We start from the raw sequence: 17,912 nt of genomic DNA, 5'->3' as shown, positions 1-17,912 counted from the left end.
CTTCCGAGTTATGACGTCGAAGAAGTTACAGAGCCCGATCAGCGTTGCACGGACATGGTCATCCATTATACCTCGGATTGCAACCGGAAGAATCTGCGTCATCATCACGTGATGATCATGAGACTTCATGCCGCTGAAGTTTCGTTTCTTGGGGTCCATGTATCTGCTTATTAGCCCGGAGTAACCGAAGGGCACTCGACTCCTACAAGGCAATTGAAAAATTGATCGACCTCGGCCGGACTAAAAGTGAAGCAGAGGGGGACGGTAATAGTCCGGCTGCTTAATCCTTTTGCGCTTCTGACCGCCGTCCGCCTCCTCCTCCGACTGTCCCTCTTGGGCCGGCGGGATCTGAAGCTCTTCCCTGATGCCCAAAACTTTCAGGTCCTGTCTTGCTTTCGGCCCATCTTTGGTCCGGTCCGGCATGTTGAGAAGAGTGCCAAGCAAGCTCTCGCACACGTTCTTTGTAATATGCATGACATCAAGGCGGTGAGGTGTATCGAGAATTTTCGAAAGACGGCAAGTCCCAAAACACGGACCTCCTTTTCCATACACCAATGAGCGGCGTCGTTTCCTTTTTCTTCTTCTTCTCTCCGGGCTTTTGACGAATCTTTCCCGGCGCAGGCACTCCTTCCAACCTTTCGGTAATGTATCGATCTCTTCGCCGCTCTTCTTACGTGGAGGTCCTCGGGGTTCATTTGTACCATCGAACAGATCTCCACGCTTTCTCCACGGGTCAGTTTTACGTAGCCCCCTTCGAGGCCCCCAGTAACCTGTTTTCGAACAGCCGGGCACCGCACCAAGCTGCAAAAACACCGTCACGTCCATGCACGACACATGCCTTGTGTCCATGGCACACCTGGCACGAAATGTAACCGTATCCGAGGTAGTCCTGCACCGTCGTGATCAACGCGGCTCTCAAAGGGAAATATTCTTCCGCGATGGCGTCCCATTTATCTACCCCTTCCTCCGCCCACAATGTTTCAAGCTCCTCCTTTAATAGTTCGAGATACATGTTGATATCGTTTCCTGGCTGTGTCGGCCCTTGAATTAGCATACTCATCTGTATGTACTTCCTCTTCATGCACAGCCAGGGCGGGAGGTTGTAGATCCATACAAACACGGGCCATGTGCTATGTGTGCTGCTCTGGTTTCCGAACGGATTGAATCCGTCCGTGCTCGCACCCAACCTGATGTTTCTGGGATCTGCCCCAAAACTTCCGAATTCATTGTCTAATGCTTTCCACTGGCTTGCATCCGAAGGGTGTGTCGACCGGGTGCTCAATCCGCTCTTTATCATTCAACACTGCCTCCTTTCTTTCTGCGTGCCAGCGCATGAGCTTTGCTTCCTTGCGGTCCGCGTAGAACCGTTGAAGCCGGGGGGCGAGCGGGAAGTACCACACAACTTTCCGAGGAGCTTTCTTCTTCCCTTTCTTGTACCGTTCAGCTTCACACACAGGACATTTGGTCTTGTCCATGTGCTCCTTGCGATACATGATACAGTCGTTGATGTAGGCGTGATACTTTTCGTGGGGTAAGTCGAGAGGGCACGTGATTCTCTTGGCCTCGGCTAGACTACCAGGACACGTGTTCCCGGCAGGAAGGAGATCTTTCACGTATTCCAGGATGTCGTCGACGCTTGTGTCCGTCCATCCGTGTTTCGCCTTCATCTGCAGCACATCGAGAGCTACTCTCAAGCGAGACTCCCCCAACCCGCGACCTGAGTCGTACAACGGAGTATTCGAGTCTATCTCGAGTTGCTCAAGCTTTGATTTCCGCTTGGCGCCTTTCGTCTTTTCGAGAAGCAGATCTTGAAGATGAGGGTCCCGCACGACTGAAGCTAGCGGCACCTCTTCGTCGTCGTCAAGGTTATTGTCGTCGTCAAGGTTATTGTCGTCGTCAAGGTTATCGTCCTGTGCGACAAACTCTTCATCGTCATCAATATCATGATGCCCTCCTTCTTGCCGGCCATTTTTACCACCTGCCGCCGTCGCCCCATTGACCTCCGCGCCATCATCACTCATCCATTGAGTGTGTCCATGCATGAAACCATTAGTGAGCAGGTGCCCCTGCAATTTGCCTGAATACGGGTCAAACCATTTCCCTCGTTTGCATCTCCGGCACGGACACAATACCTTCGTGCGGTTATTTTCATACATGTCGATGATCGCGTGTTTCAGATATCTCATCACGATGCTTTCACTCATCTCGATAACCATTATCGCCTGCATGGTAAGATTACATAATTCATTAGAACCATGCATCCGTCGGTAGTTTTCACGGAAAATTTCGGCATGACCTTCCTACACGGTAGGACATAGGAGCGCCAGAAATGTGCCGAAACGGAAACTTGAAGAATCAACATTTCGGCGCAACGTTGGCAACTCATTTTCAATGCCAACACACACACAAGCACAAGCACAACATATATATATGCCACACACGAGAGATTTTCTTCAAATGTCCAACATACATCGATTTCATTCCTTAATTTGTTCATTAATCACCTATTTGTTTGATATATTCGTCGATAAGATCGAGACGACGCGCCGCGACAATGGCGTATGGAAGCCGACTTTCTAGATCTAGATCTAGATTGAGCGGTCAATGCGGGATAGTAGATCTAGATCTACATAGGGGGATGTGGGAGATGCATGTAGGAAGGGAAGATTTGCTCAAAAAATATGATTTTGTTTGGTCAAATTGGTGAAATTGGGGATAGTAATGGGCAAAAATGAGCTGGGTTGGGAGAAGGCTCGGGTTTGTGTGGAGGAGTGGAGTGGTAGTAGTGGGGGGAGTGGTTGTTGAGCAGAAATAACTGCCCAGGTTACTGCCGGCGCACCCCTGGGCTGGTGCGCCGGCAGCACATAGCCCTTTCGGCTATATCACCCCCGGGCCAGGCCCAAGAATCATTGCAAATTTTCCACCGGCGCACCACTGGGCCGGTGCGCCGGCAATAATTCTTGGGCCTGGCCCGAATCGACTGCGGCCATGCTAGGATGTTTCCCCGTCGCGTCTTTCCCGGAGGTGCGCCGGCAGTAGTCCCTCATCGCCGGCGCGGCTGCAAAGTGGTGCGCCGGCAACCCTTTCCACCGGCGCATGTCCAAGGTGGTGCGCCGGCACCACTTGCCTCCACCTATAGGCTTTTCCCTAGTAGTGCCTCCCCCGCGCCCTTCCCGGCCGGATCCGGCCGCCATGGACCGTCCGCAAGAACCGCCTACCGCCGGTGGTACACCTCCTTCGGGCGCGGTGGTTGATGTCCCCGTCGGAGGTCCTCCGGCCGCCGGCGTCGTGTCGGCCATGATCGCCTCCACCATCCCGTCGAAGAGGAAGAGGATCCCGAAGCAATTTTTCGAAGCACCTGCGGCGGCCGCCGATTCACCGGGAGAAGCGCCGCCGGCTGCCAAGAAGACGGGCCAAGTGAAGACCAAGGCGGCAGGGCCGAGGGGCGCCGCGCCGGCCAAGGTGCGGACAAAGGCAATCAGCCGCATCGGCCTCGCGCCTCCACCGCCCTCCAAGGTCACGACCCCTTCTCCGTCCGTTCCGGCCGTTGCGCCGCCCGCGCCGCCAGCGCCGCCGCCACCCACCATCGAATTATGCATCACATATTTTGGATGTGCTATGTTTGATGTGAAATTGTTGTGCAAATTGCTGTCTAAAACCCTGTTTTGAGGGGCGGGAAACTCGTACGAGCTAGCAGAACCCGTATCCCCACCCCGTAAAACAGAATATCCGAGTTTTCGGCCGGTGAAAACCGGATACAGGGCCCTCTACTCGGGTTTTACGGGACGAAAAAATACGGGGCCTGTTAGACATGCTCTTACACCTATATGCACCCGTTATTTGAGGAATTGCTAAATCCTAACACTTCGATACAGGGTATAGTGTATGTCGTTGCTCACTTCCCACGCCTCATTTCGTTGCTCTGCTCCATTCCTCTGTTCTTATGTTAGCACGTGAGCAGGCTGGCATCATTCGTCGCCAGCACAGCACAGGGGAGGAGTCAACTAACAACCCAACGACAATAAGCCAATAATCTCATGGAGAATCAGAGTAGTGCTACGTTCGCAGTTCCCACGTCCATCTCTGCTTCCCACCACGTTCTCTCCTCAACCACAGGCTGCGTGAGTAAGCTGGGCAACATATCCAAACGATCTCCCTCTCCCGAGATCGATCTACCAGGCAAAAAAAACCCTTCTTCCTACTTCCTAAGAGGAAATGAAAGGCGGCTTTATTCATAAACTTCTCGTCGACAAGCCATGGCTGGGTCTGGTCGTCCTCTTCTTCGCCATGCCTATTGTTGTTTTGGTATTGCTGGGTGGATCTCCAGTCCTCACTGACTTCAGCATTACGCCGGAGCAACGAAAAGCTTTCTCCCAAGGCTTAGGTACGTGTATCTCTATGAAACAGAGTCGTTAGGAACTTAGAGGTTCATCTTGGTCCGCTGACGTTTGTGTTCTTCGACCATCGTACATGACTTGAGATTTGTTTCTTGTATGTTCTTTTATGGCACCAGGTTTACTAGAGCAGCAGGAGCAGCAACGTTTTGGGAATGATCTATCAGGAGGTCTAGTTGGGTCTCCAGGTCCAACTTATAACGACAGTCGCAGTCAGAAAACAGCTACAAGGGATGATGGTAATGCCATGTGCTGCTTACATTACACCAGGTTCTCAGGGGTGGGCATGGGGGATGCTGGATAAACTATCCAGCATTATGGATCTATTTTGTGCACTTTTTGTCGACCAAAACTGGAAAAAGTAGTTATTATCCAATTTTGGGGCCTTTTCCGGGATCTGCTAAAGACGCTCTAAGAGGATCCGAGAGAATGATAAATAAGAGCGAGTGTGATAGTGAGTGAGTGAGTGAGAGGGATAATATATAATGTGTAATGTACGACCATGGCTTCATAAGCAAAAGGTGCAAAAAATTGCTCTGTATAGGACAGACGGAGCTATCTGGTCTTGCGGCGAAAGTTTAGGCGACAATCATGATTTCTTCAGAAAATTCATACAATACCTTTTCTTAAGTGAGAGGTCCTAGCTATCAATCCATAGTTTTGTGCAATTAACACTTCCCAAACATGAATTTAACATTTTTATTATGTGCACATCAGACATGCTAATTCTGAAGATTGCTTTCCAATGCCTAAAGTAATTTATAAAGTTACTCTTGTTTACCTGGTAGAATGTAACTATGCAAAAGGTAAGTGGATAGCAGATGAGAAGCGGCCACTCTACTCCAGTTATGAGTGCAAGCGATGGATACCTAAAAAATACAATTGTGGCGCGATGGGGCGGACAGATTTATCGTTCGAGAGCTATCGGTGGCAACCACATGGTTGTGAGATGCCCGAGCTTTCAGGGCCAAACTTTCTGGACAGGTACTGGACCCTCTTAGTTCCGTTTTACATCACCTTGAAGGCTTGAATAATAGTGTAGTTTTCTTGGGATCTAACATCTGAGGCTTACTATAGGATGAGGAACAAAACTCTAGCTTTTATTGGAGATTCGCTTGGTAAACAGCAGTTTATGTCTATGATGTGCATAGCTACAAAGGGTAAGCATAGCCCTAAGGTTGAAGACGTTGGGTGGAAATATGGCCTTGTCAAAGCTCCACCTGCTCGAAGAATTGATGGCTGGGCTTATCGATTTCCAGGGACTAACACCACCGTTCTTTTCTATTGGTCTCCTAGTCTATGTGAGCTGGAGGCATTGATGAACACGACAAGGTCAGCGAAAAGCTACGCGTTGCATCTCGATCGGCCAGCGAGATTCCTGAAGAAGTATCTCCACTCTTTTGATACCCTTGTTCTCAACACCGGCCATCACTGGAACAAAGTGAGATTCAGCATAAATCGCTGGAAGTTGTATGCTGACGGCAAGCCTCTAGGGAACGGTACGCTGCCGGAAGACCTCGGCCCATTCAGGAACCTTAAACTGCACAACATCGTAAGATGGCTGGATTCAGAACTCATACGTCGTCCTTATATGAAAGTTTTTCTGCGGACAAATTCACCAAGGCATTTCCTACATGGCGACTGGAACACTGGGGGTAGCTGTAATAACACCACCCCATTGTCGGCTGGCAGTGAGGTCTTGGAAGACCATTCAAGTGACCTACCTGCAGAGCATGCTGTAACTGGAACTCGGGTTAAGCTTTTGGATATTACTTCTATCTCACAGCTACGAAGCGAAGGTCATATCGCAGATCATACTTTAAAGTCACTTAGTGTTAAATACGATTGCTCGCACTGGTGCCTTCCTGGTATCCCAGACATGTGGAATGAAATCCTCTTTGCACAAATTTAGGTAACGTTTGGGTCTCAGCCACAGTTTACCATGCCTATGCTTATGTATGCCACGAATTTTTGGAAGTGTGTTGCTCTCATATGTCATAGACACGATATTTTGTCACTGAAATTTCACACTTGTGGCTTCGTTTTTGTTTTCCACGCTTATATGACAAGCCTCAAAGCCTAAGCTCTGTTCTGGTAAATTCTGAGGTATTACGACCTCCAAGGTCATGGCATTGGACAGCTCGGGAATTAATCATTTCAATGTCAGCTAGTATTAATTAACCAGATTACAAGAGAGATGGGGATCCCTGATTTGGGATCTATGGCTTCCTCGCCTTATACAGTTATACCTACAGAAAAGTAATTAAACAATACAAAATAACAGTTGGGAGTGGTTGTCAGAATGCAAATAGCGACAATGAGATCTGCTAGAGATGCTCTTTGGAGAAACTCATGCAACGCAGCAGCTGAGATACCAGTTACAAGAGGACTGAGACAAGCATCTTACTGAAACGATAGTGTTAAGATCCAGTTCAATTCATACGAGATAAAGCTTTTCGAACTTGGAAGGACATAGTTGTTAAGTCCTTCGATCCCGTGCGCTCCCCGGCCCGCCGCCCGCATTCTTCCTTGCACGGTCTGCGTTGCGTGTTGCACGTGATATGATTCCTCGCCAGCACAACACATAGGAGAGTCAACTCAGTCCTACACTCTGCGACACAACAAGCGTTCCCCCTCAACCACAAGCTGGCAGTTCCCACGCCCATCTCTGCTTCCCACCTTGTCTTCCCTCAACCAAAAGCTGCGTGAGTAAGCTGGGCAACATATCCAGACGATCTCCCTCTCCCGCGATCGATTGACCAGACAAAAAGAACCTCATGCTTCCTACAGATACTTCCTAGGAGGAAATGAAAGGCGGATTTCTTCACAGGCTTCTTGTCGAAAAGCCATGGTTGGGTCCTGTCGTCTTCCTCCTCGGCGTCGCCACTGTTGTTTTGGCGTTGCTGGGTGGATCTCCAGTCCTTACTAACTTCAGCATAACGCCAGAGCAACGGCAAGCTTTCTCCCGAGGCTTAGGTACGTGCGTGTATCTCTATCAAACAGATTCGTTAGAAACCTAAAGGTCCATCTTGCTTCGCAGGCGTTGGTGTTCTTCGAGGATCTTCCCCGCTGTTCGATCTATTTCAGACATAAAATATGTTTATTTTGGTTCGTTTAAATCGGGCCGCTGGCACGAAATCGATTGCGAACGTTTATATTGTCCATTTGAACTGAGGGCTGACCCAGCGAGCCAACGTATTTAAGTTTTTTTTTCCTATAATGGCAGGGAAAAATGCGTGACTTGTTTCTCGTATGTCCTTTTTTCTGGCACCAGGTGTTCTACAGCGGCAAGGGCAGCAGCATCCTGGAAATGATTCAACAGGAGGTCCAGTTGGGTCTCCAGGTCCAACTTATGACGACAGTCGCATCCACGAAACTACAGCAACGCGGGGTGATGGTAAATATGCTTGTGCTTACACTACACCATATCTGCCCATTTGCTCCATAAGTGCTATATTACCTCCCGAGCTCCCTGGAGCCACTTAAGAAAATATTGTCAAATCTCTAAGAACCCTGAAAAAAATCTTTGCCCCGAGAGACCTAGATGCTTCATTTACCATAGGCAGCTATTTGCCAAATTACTAACTGAACCATGAAAGAAAAACTGTAAAACAGACAAGTCCTGCAAATAAGCAGAGAAAACCCTTCTTTTTTTTTTTTGAGAAAAAGAAATCAGGTCCTTTGTCACCCCTGCGCAAGGCCTGCAGACGGGAACGAAACCACTTGAAGTAGGGAGGAAGTGGGCTACCGGCGCGAGACCGTCAAAGAGCCTCCGATGGATGTTGAACGAAACCTGATGTCGCATCCGCATCGAGGACTAGAGTTGTTGCCATCTATCATCTTGAGTCGGCCTCTAATCATCGGGGCCGTGGGCACAAAATCCGTTACAAATGTTCCCTTGTCCATTTGAATTGAGGGCAGACCCAGCTGCCCAAGGCATTTAAGTTTTTTTTCTTTATAATGGGAGAGAAAGGTTAGTGACTTGTTTCTCCTATGCTCTTTTCTGGCACCAGGTTTTCTACAACGGCAAGAGCAGCGGCGTCCCGGGAATGATGTAACAGGAAATTTAGTTGGGTCTCCAGGTCCAGCTTATGACGACAGTCGCATCCACAAAAGTACATACAAGCAGGGTGAAGGTAAATATGCCTGTGCCATGTGCTGCTTACACTACACCATATCTGCCCATTTGCTCCATATAAGTTCTTATATTACCTCCCGAGCTCCCTGAAGCCACTTAAGAAAATATTGTCAAATCTCAAAGAACCCTGAAAAAAATCTTTGCCCCGAGAGGCCTAGATGCTTCATTTTATCATAGGCAGCTATTTACGAAATTACAAACTGAACTCTGAAAGAAAAATCGTAAAACAAACAAGTCCTAAAAATAAGCGGAGAAGATCAAGGCCGACTCTTTTTAAAAAATGAGGCGAAGCCCCTAGTCACTCGATCAATTGGTCCGCACAACCATTTTATTGTAAAAGTTTTAATCGTTACAAGACTTGGAACACAAAAATATACACGAGAGCTACATCGATCACGTATGAACAAGATTACAAATAGCACTTATGCATACCTCATCTCTAAACTGCCAACCAAACCGGCTGAGTAAATCCCGTGCGACCATTTCTAGTAGGGTGCACTCTGTGCTTAAGCTCCCCCGCGTCTCAAGTGAGAACCAAGTACGTAATTTAATATACAGTATTGTGGAGAACATGCAAGCAGTTAAAATATTTGGCCTTATTGAACACGGTATCTTTGCAACAATTCCAAATCAACCAATATAATACACTCACTCACACATGTATATGCGCTTTAACTAGTTTGCTAACACCCGTCAACCAGTTCCAAGAAATATTCTGGATACTAGTTGGAGGAGGTAGGTTAATGCTAGATGAACAGTTTCCCATAACAAAATTGTGGAAGGACAAGAGAAACGTAAATGACGAATCATTTCCTCACAATCACAAAGCATACACTTCTTACTACCATTCCATTTTCACTTAGTTAAAATATCTTTCGTTAGAATCACTCCTCACTCAAGTACGAATTGAGGATGTTCAAGAGGAACCTTCAACTTCCAAATGTGTTTCTGCCCAAATACAATGTTTTCATTAACGATTTTAGAATACATGGACTCAACATAAGTTTTTCTAGAAGAATAATGATACCATCTAAACATGTTTGGTTCCATAGATCGATCAACAACCATTAGACGCTGGACTAAATTCAACTAGATCGTCTATTTGTTATCAGTCAATGATCGCTTCTGATGCACAATGCCATATAGCATGTGTATATGCTGGCTTAGAGGCGTATTTCCTAGCTAAACATCGTCCCAAAATCTGGTGTTTGTACAATTACCTAAAATGAACAAGCCTTGGATAAAAGCTCCTGTTTAACTGGTAGACGTCATTTTCAAAATGGAGAATCAAAAGTTTTCACCATCACATGTGAGAGAGTTTTAGAGTGAAGATATTTATTATGTAAAAACTTTTGCAATACCCCTCTTTATTTAATAGCTTGACACCATTTGCTGTAGAAGCATCTATTGTTGATTTCAGGATTTTCCACACCAAGACCACCTTGATCTCTTGGTCTACATATTATACTCCACTTCGTCAACCGAAATTTCTTCTTGTTCTCATCAAATTGCCATAAGAATATGTATCTGTAATAGTCAACCTCTTGCGCGACCCTTTAGACAAATCAAACAAGAAAACACAAGCATTGGTAAACTAGTAAGCGAACTATAATTAGGGTTAGCTTGTCCCCATAGGACATAAGCTTATCCTTCCTGCTGTTTATTTTTTTCTGAAACCTATCCTCCACCTCCTTGCACTCCTCATTGGCGACTTTTGGTAATGGACTGGAGTTTCGAGATAACGCAAAGGAAATGATCCTGCATCGCAACCAAATAGTGTGTATACTAGTTTTTGACCATTTTGGCCTGACCAAAACATAATATTTCACTTTTATGAAAATATAGTTTTATATACCCAAGAATTGTTCAAAGATACAAAGAAACAATTTCATATTTACCGCATCTCCCATATCATGGTTTACGAAAATGATAGAGGAGAAATGATTCATGTTACTTTTGGGTCTGTCCAATCGAAGCAAGAAAAAACACTTTTCCCACGGCTCACTAATACGATCCTATCTTACCCTTGCTCTGGTACATTGAATTAGCCGGTCTTGAAGGGGCGAAAGGATTAGGACATACCCCATGCTAAGCCCCCCTGTTGTTCGGGCGCATTAGGTTAAGGAGCTTGGCGATAATAGCTCATCTGCATCCCTAGCGCGCTATCCTCCTAGGCTTGCAACACTAAGTAATCTGAGCCAACCCACATTAAACTAATGGTGGAAGGCACCACCATCAATCGGATGAGCGTTAAGGCCTCCAACTGGACAATTCTCCTTTGCCTCGCAACAAGGATGTCAAACATGCCAACAATAACATTGAAACGGATTGGTGACACTGAATCAACTTGTCTCAACAACTTCATAGTCAACAAGTTATGGCAAATGCCATCATTAACTTTAATGTCCATAGTTCCACCTTGAACACACTAGACAATCCAATTGCACCACTCAGTAGCAAAACCTTGTGCCTCGCCTATTGTAAGAAAATATATTTAATTTTATCACAAGCCTTTTTTAAGTCCACCTTAAAATAATTCCATCCATATGTTTGGAGTGGAGGCTGACTCGAAGTTGACCTTCTATATATCATGCTAATCTGCTATAAACCGAAGTATCATATAATATAGTTAGGGTTTTTTCTCTTGATGGGTTAGTCGTAGGGTGACTCGATTGAGAGGCGCGGCCACCACCACCCCAAACTCGCCATCTATCTCCAACCTTCTCACCCTTGCTACACGAGATGACGCCGTCGGATGAAGTATATGAGAAGATGGTTGCACACTGCCCCTCTCCTCTCTCTCCACACCTTTGTAAACTACTACAATAGATTGTTTCGCCTAGTTCCACGCCCAGTGGCATATGAGGCACTATATATCACAAGCATTACATGGGAGAGTGTAAGATTAGTACCAAAATAGGGTCAAGATATCAACTTACCTACGTTCTAATCAAACCATGTAAACAAACAAACTAATTTTTTAACATTCCTCTTAATCACAACTAATGAGGTTGAGATTGTGTGATGGCGCTCGCAGTTGTTGTATTCCCAATGACTTGGTGAGACCGTTGGACAATTGATCATTTGATGGGTTATTATGTGCACATCGCACTTGCTAATTCTGAAAATTACTTTCCACAGCCTAAAGTAATTTATAATTTTTTTTCGAAATGGGGAGTGAAACCCCGGCTTCTGCATCATGATGATGCACACGGCCTTTTATTAACCGTATAAGAGTACAAAGTTATAACATCTCAGGCATCGCCTAGAGTTGATATAAGAATCAACCAGCGAAATAAAACTAAGAAAGACAGAGTACACATCATAGTATCCGTCTACTGTGCCGCCAGCCAGCCTAGCACAAGATATCCTGAGCGACCATCTGGAGCCGTGTGCATCCAGTAGCCATAGCATCCCGCTGACAAGGTATTAACTTGTCAATGCCTACGAGTTGTAGACTAGGGTTTAGTTGGAAGTAGAGGGCAAGTAGATCTCGAAGGTTTCAGCCGAAAAGTACTCGACGATTATGAAAACTAGGGTTTGAGAAACAATGATTTGATGCTTTCTTTGTCCTTCGACTCCCCCTTATATAGGAGGCGGAGCCGAGAGATTCGTATTGTACAAGTTACAGAGTCCGGGAAGGTTTCTAACTCATCCCGCAAGATTACAAATAATGCTTCCTATTACAACTCTAGCTTTCCCTAATAATATCTTGGGCTTCCGAATCTTCTTATTCTTCGGGTAGTGGGCCTTCAGTAAACCCCGGGTACTATCTTCGGCAGACCCATTGGGGATGCCTATGTCACCCACTGTCCCTCCGGTGACAGGAGAGCCCACAACTGGACCCAATGTGCCACCATATGGATAACCTGCAAAAAGTGGAAATAATTTTTTTTGTTAAATATAATATCATTCCGCACCCTCCATATAGACCAACATAAGACAGAAACCCCAATACCGATGAATGCCTTAGATTTTCTATCCACTCCATTTAGCTAATTACCAAACATATTCGTAATATTGGTTGGAGGTGGGAGAGCGAAAGTAAAGTTAATCGTACGCCAAAGTATTTTAGCTAACGGACAAGTGATGAACAAATGCTCAATAGTCTCATGTTCACCACAGAAAACACACTTTGTACATCCTTGCCATCTTCTTTTAGCTAAGTTGTCTTTAGTAAGTAAAACCTTATTGCTCAAGAACCATAAATATTTTTATCTTTAGGGGAACTTTAACTTTCCAAAGATATTTTCGCAAGAAGGGTGTATGGTCATTCATAAGATCCTCATACATAGATTTCACTGTAAACAAACCATTTGTTGTCAACGTCCAAACAAACCGATCATTCTCATCAGATAAATTAATCCTCATAAGCTTTCGGCATAATTGTAACCATAAATTATATTTGTTCCCCACCAACAGCCTTCTGAAACTGATATTCAGAGGCGTTTGAGATAACACATGAGCTACCGTTACATTCTTGTGACGCACAATATTATATAAAGAAGGATATTGTTGGGCTAGTGGTATTTTACCTAACCAGGTATCTTCCCAAAAACGGGTATTTGCTCCATTACCTACCTGGAAAAATCCTCTACTAAAAAAATCGTCCTTAACCCTCATCAATCCCTTCCAAAAGGGAGAGTCTGTTGGTTTAGCTTGTACCTCAGATAAGGTCTTTTGTCGTAGATATTTATTCTGCAGTAACTCTTGCCACACCCCTTGTTCGTTAAGAAGTTTATAAAGCCACTTACTTAATAAACATCTATTTTTAAGTTCAAGGACCTCAATACCTAGACCCCCTTGATCCTTAGGTCTGCAAACGATATTTCACTTGGTAAGTCTATATTTTCTTTTATTTTCCTCACATTGCCAAAAAAATCTAGATCTATAAAAATCCAATCTTTTCCGTACCCCAACAGGTATCTCTAGAAAAGATAACATGAACATAGGTAAGCTTGTTAAAACTGAATTGATAAGAACAAGTCTATCCCCATAGGACAATAATTTGCCTTTCCAGCATCCCAATTTTCTTTCAAATCGGTTCTTCACTGGGTACCAATCAGAATTTCTAAGCTTTCTAAAGTGTATAGGAATACCTAAGTATTTAAAAGGAAAAGAGCCAGCATCACATCCAAAAATCTGTTTATACAGATCCACCTCATCATTTGCTTTACCAAAACAAAAAATCTCACTCTTGTGAAAATTAATTTTGAGCCCTGATAGTTCTTCAAAAAGACATAAAATTAGTTTCATATTCACAGCTTCCTGTAGGTCATGTTCCAAGAAAAGGATAGTATCATCGGTATATTGTAAAATAGAGATTCCCGCCTCAACAAGATGAGGAATAAGTCCCCCTACTTGACCATCAATTTTTGCTCTCTCAATAATGATGGCAAGCATGTCCACAACAATATTGAAAAGAATCGGAGACAGTGGATCACCTTGTCTCAAACCTTTTTTTGTCTGAAAATAATGACCGATGTCATCATCTACCTTTACACCAACACTTCCCCCTTGGACATATTGTTGGATCATCCTACACCATTCAGGAGCAAACCCCTTCATTTTCAAAGTATGTTGTAAGAATGGTCATTTCACTTTATCATAAGCCTTTTCAAAATCAATCTTAAATAAAACCCCATCCATCTTCTCTTATTATGTAACTCATGAATAGTTTCATGAAGAATGACCACCCCTTCTAAAATATTCCTTCCGGGCATAAAGGCTGATTGTGTTGATTTTATAACTCTTGGGACAATCCCAGTTATACGATTTGTACCTGCCTTGGTAAATATTTTAAAGCACACATTCAGTAAACAAATTGGTCTATATTGTTGTATTTGCACCGCATCCTCTTTCTTTGGTAATAATGTAATGACGCCAAAATTCAGTTTGTAAAGAGGCAATTCCCCGGTACTAAACTGATTAAATAGCGCCATCAAGTCATCCTTTATTACAACCCAAGATTTTTGGTAGAACTCAGCCGGGAAACCATCAGGCCCCGGCGCTTTATTACGTTCCATCTGAAAAGTGCGTCATGGACTTCCTCCTCAGAAAAAGGAGCTGTCAAGATCTCATACTCAACAGTCGAATAATTTTTTATAGAATTCAGTAATATAGACTTTCAAATTGTCTTCTCCAACAATAGTTCCTTCTGTTGTTCTAATTAAAATATTTTCTTTCTTCTATGTTTCCCATTTGCAATCAAATGGAAGTATCTCGTATTATTCCCCCCTTCTTGGATATGTTTAACTTTAGCTCGTTGCGCCCATTTGTACTCTTCTTCTCTTCTTAATTTGTTTAGCTTTTCATTAGCATTTTTAGCATTTCTCTCTCCACTACCGACAAGCTATTCGTTTCAGCTTTCACATCTAACACATCAATAATGTTATTATTGTTTACCTGGTAGAATGTAACTATGCAAAAGGCAAGTGGATAGGAGATGAGAAGCGGCCACTCTACTCCGGTTATGAGTGCAAGCGATGGCTGCCAAAAAAATACAATTGCGACGCGATGGGTCGGACAGATTTATCGTTCGAGGGCTACAGGTGGCAGCCATATGGTTGTAAGATGCCGGAGTTTTCAGGGCTGAACTTTTTGAATAGGTAATGTACCATCTTAGCTTCGTTTTTCATCACCTTGAAGGATTGAATAATAGCGTAGTTTTCTTGAGATCTTACTTCTAAGGCTTACAGGATGAGACACAAAACTCTAGCTTTTGTGGGTGATTCGCTTGGTAGACAGCAGTTTCTGTCTATGATGTGCATAGCTACAGGCGGTAAACGCCCTAAGGTTGAAAAGGTTGGGCGGAAATATGGTCTTGCCAAAGTTCCACATGCTCCAAAAGGTCACACCTTGGCTTATCGATTTCCAGGAACTAACACCACTGTTCTTTTCTATTGGTCTGCTAGTCTATGTGAATTGGAGCCATTGACGAACACGACAAGTTTGTCGACAAGCTACGCACTGCATCTTGATCGTCCAGCAAGATTCTTGAAGAAGTATCTCCATAGTTTTGATACCCTTGTTCTCAACACTGGCCATCACTGGAACAAAGTGAAATTCAGTCAAAATAACTGGGAGTTGTATGCTGATGGCAAGCCTCTAGTAAAAGGTACGCTGCCGGAAGACCTCAGCCCATTCAGGAACCTTAGGCTGCACAACATCGTAAGATGGCTGGATTCAGAACTCATACATCGTCCTCATATGAAAGTTTTCCTGAGAACAAACTCACCAAGCCATTTTCTACATGGCGACTGGAACACTGGGGGTAGCTGTAATAGTACCACCCCGTTGTCTAGTGGAAGCGAGGTCTTCGGGGACCATTCAGGTGACCTACCTGCGGAGCATGCAGTAACTGGAACTCGGGTTAAGCTTTTGGATATTACTTCTATCTCACAACTACGAAGCGAAGCCCATGTGGCAGATCATACTTTGAACTCACAAAGTGTCAAATACGATTGTTCGCATTGGTGCCTACCTGGTATCCCAGACACTTGGAATGAAATCCTCTTTGCACAGATTTAGGTTCTCAGCCACCGTTTACCATGCCTAGGCCTGTGTATGCCACGGTTTTTTAGAAGTGTGTTGCTCCCATGTCATAGACACAATATTTTGTCATTTTTTTTCACACTTGTGGCTTCGGTTTAATCTTCCAACAAGCCTCAGTGCCTAAGCTTTGTTGCGGTAAAATCTGGGGTATTGCAACCTCCAAGGTCATGGCAAATGGAGAGATCGAGAATTACTCCTTTCAATGGTGGCTAGCGTTTGGTGAATGTTTGCTTCCCACACTTTTTGTTTCAGTTTGTTTCTCACACTTCTATGACAAGCCTCACAATGCTTAAGTTTTGTTGTGACTTAGTAATATGGTAGTTTTTTGTGAGATAGTAATATAGTAGTTCAGACACTACTGTACGAACAGAAATGACCAATGCAGTGTTTGGTGAATGTGTGCATGCCATGTTACATGCACGGCTGAGTGATGGGTTTTGTCACATCTGCTTGTAGACAAATGAGTAATAGCAGAATCTGTAATCATTAATCATTAGCATCTTGAAATAAGAACCTCTTGGTGATCTGATTTGGAATAGGCCACGACATGTTTGGTCTCGAATTCTCGATATATTTAGAGCAAAAAAAAACCCGCAAAGAGATGAACAAGAACACAAAAGACTCATATTGTTAACTTATATCCAGCATCACTACAATGTTTCAACCAGGTAGGACCAGCGGGCATGTATGGATTCTGGGTGCACTCGCTTGATGACGGTCGTTCGGGCTATCTTCAACCAAGGTGGTTGGCGGCATATTAATAGATTACAAGATGCTTAGATCGTATTTGTTTTCACTTTTTAGATGGTTGATTCATGTCGCAACTTTAGCCGATCCATGATCCTATGATCGTTTTGTATTCACAACTATTTACTCTTTTTGGATGATGCAATAAAAGGCTGTATGCATTCTTTGGATGCAGAGGCCGGAGATTTCCCCCATTTTTTTTAAAAAAATCACTACAATGTTTCAGAATAACAGGGCTGCAAAATGCTAGTTTCAAAGTAGTCGAGAACTTGAGAGAAAAACCCCTTTAGTTCCCGAGCTCCCTGGAGCCCTCTATTTTTAAAAACTTTTCTCATAAAAAATACACACACACACTTACATTTCTACTATGTGTGTGTAAATTTGTATGCATACATATGCTCCGATGCAATCTATACACATTAACCAAAAAAATCTGGGATCAAAATCAAGTTTGTTTCACCTTCTCGGAATCATAATTTTGTCCTTTTTGCACAACCCAAAACAATATTTTTTTGCACAACTTTATGGCGATATAGATCACATGCAAAATTATTATTTTGTCGATAAAGGGAATATATTAATATTGAAGAATACCAATTACACTCAGCCTCTGCAACAACGCAATGCCCTAAAGCATTACGGATGCACACAGCTAAAAAAGAGAAAAAGAAAAGTAAGAAATAAAATTTCCGCTACAGTATCACAACCCTAGCAACAGTAATACAACCACCACCAAGACAACACCTAAAAATCAGACTCTTCAAAAGCGATACCTCCAAGAAGGGAACAGTGCACCAGCATGGTCATCGCCCGATCAAAGATCTTAGGTTTTCACCCTGAAGATAGTCTTCGCTCTTAAAACAATGCATTCAACAAGGATATTGCGATGTACAACCAGTTAAGGCCCGATCTTGGGTTTTCACCCTGAAAGGTAAGACTCCGAACTTCACATGTGTAGCCGCCCCCACTTTCATACCACTGCTGCGAAGTCCGGAACACCAAACAAGCCCCTCAACAGCGCAAAGACTTGAACCTCCATTAGCTAGTCCTCCAATCCAGCCTTCATGATATTCTCTTCT

The 17,912-nt window shown here is 44.1% G+C and overlaps 2 protein-coding genes across 3 annotated transcripts; both read left to right on the top strand.

The window, feature by feature from the left end:
* The first annotated feature begins 4,126 nt into the window (after positions 1 to 4,126).
* LOC127326442 (protein trichome birefringence-like 14) lies at positions 4,127 to 6,379 on the top strand. The gene is made up of 4 exons (XM_051353295.2): positions 4,127 to 4,384; positions 4,514 to 4,633; positions 5,183 to 5,378; positions 5,472 to 6,379. The coding sequence occupies exons 1-4, from the start codon at positions 4,216 to 4,218 to the stop codon at positions 6,304 to 6,306; spliced, it is 1,320 nt and encodes a 439-aa protein (XP_051209255.1). The 5' UTR covers positions 4,127 to 4,215; the 3' UTR covers positions 6,307 to 6,379.
* Positions 6,380 to 6,993: 614 nt separating this feature from the next.
* On the top strand, positions 6,994 to 16,537 carry LOC127326447 (protein trichome birefringence-like 14). Of its 2 annotated transcripts, none has more exons than XM_051353302.2 (5): positions 6,994 to 7,370; positions 7,669 to 7,791; positions 8,408 to 8,530; positions 14,945 to 15,140; positions 15,447 to 16,537. In XM_051353302.2, exons 1-5 carry the CDS (start codon positions 7,202 to 7,204, stop codon positions 16,060 to 16,062), a joined length of 1,227 nt encoding a protein of 408 aa, XP_051209262.1. In that variant the 5' UTR covers positions 6,994 to 7,201; the 3' UTR covers positions 16,063 to 16,537. The 2 variants fall into 2 exon arrangements, with proteins under 2 accessions (XP_051209262.1, XP_051209261.1); XM_051353301.2 differs by having other exon boundaries at positions 15,231 to 16,537.
* Positions 16,538 to 17,912: the final 1,375 nt, after the last annotated feature.

Source organism: Lolium perenne, unplaced genomic scaffold (assembly GCF_019359855.2).
Source record: "Lolium perenne isolate Kyuss_39 unplaced genomic scaffold, Kyuss_2.0 unplaced23, whole genome shotgun sequence".
NCBI classification, from domain to species: Eukaryota; Viridiplantae; Streptophyta; class Magnoliopsida; order Poales; family Poaceae; genus Lolium; species Lolium perenne.
The sequence above is the reverse complement of the archived record's forward strand: the minus strand, read 5'-3'. Positions and strand labels throughout refer to the sequence as shown.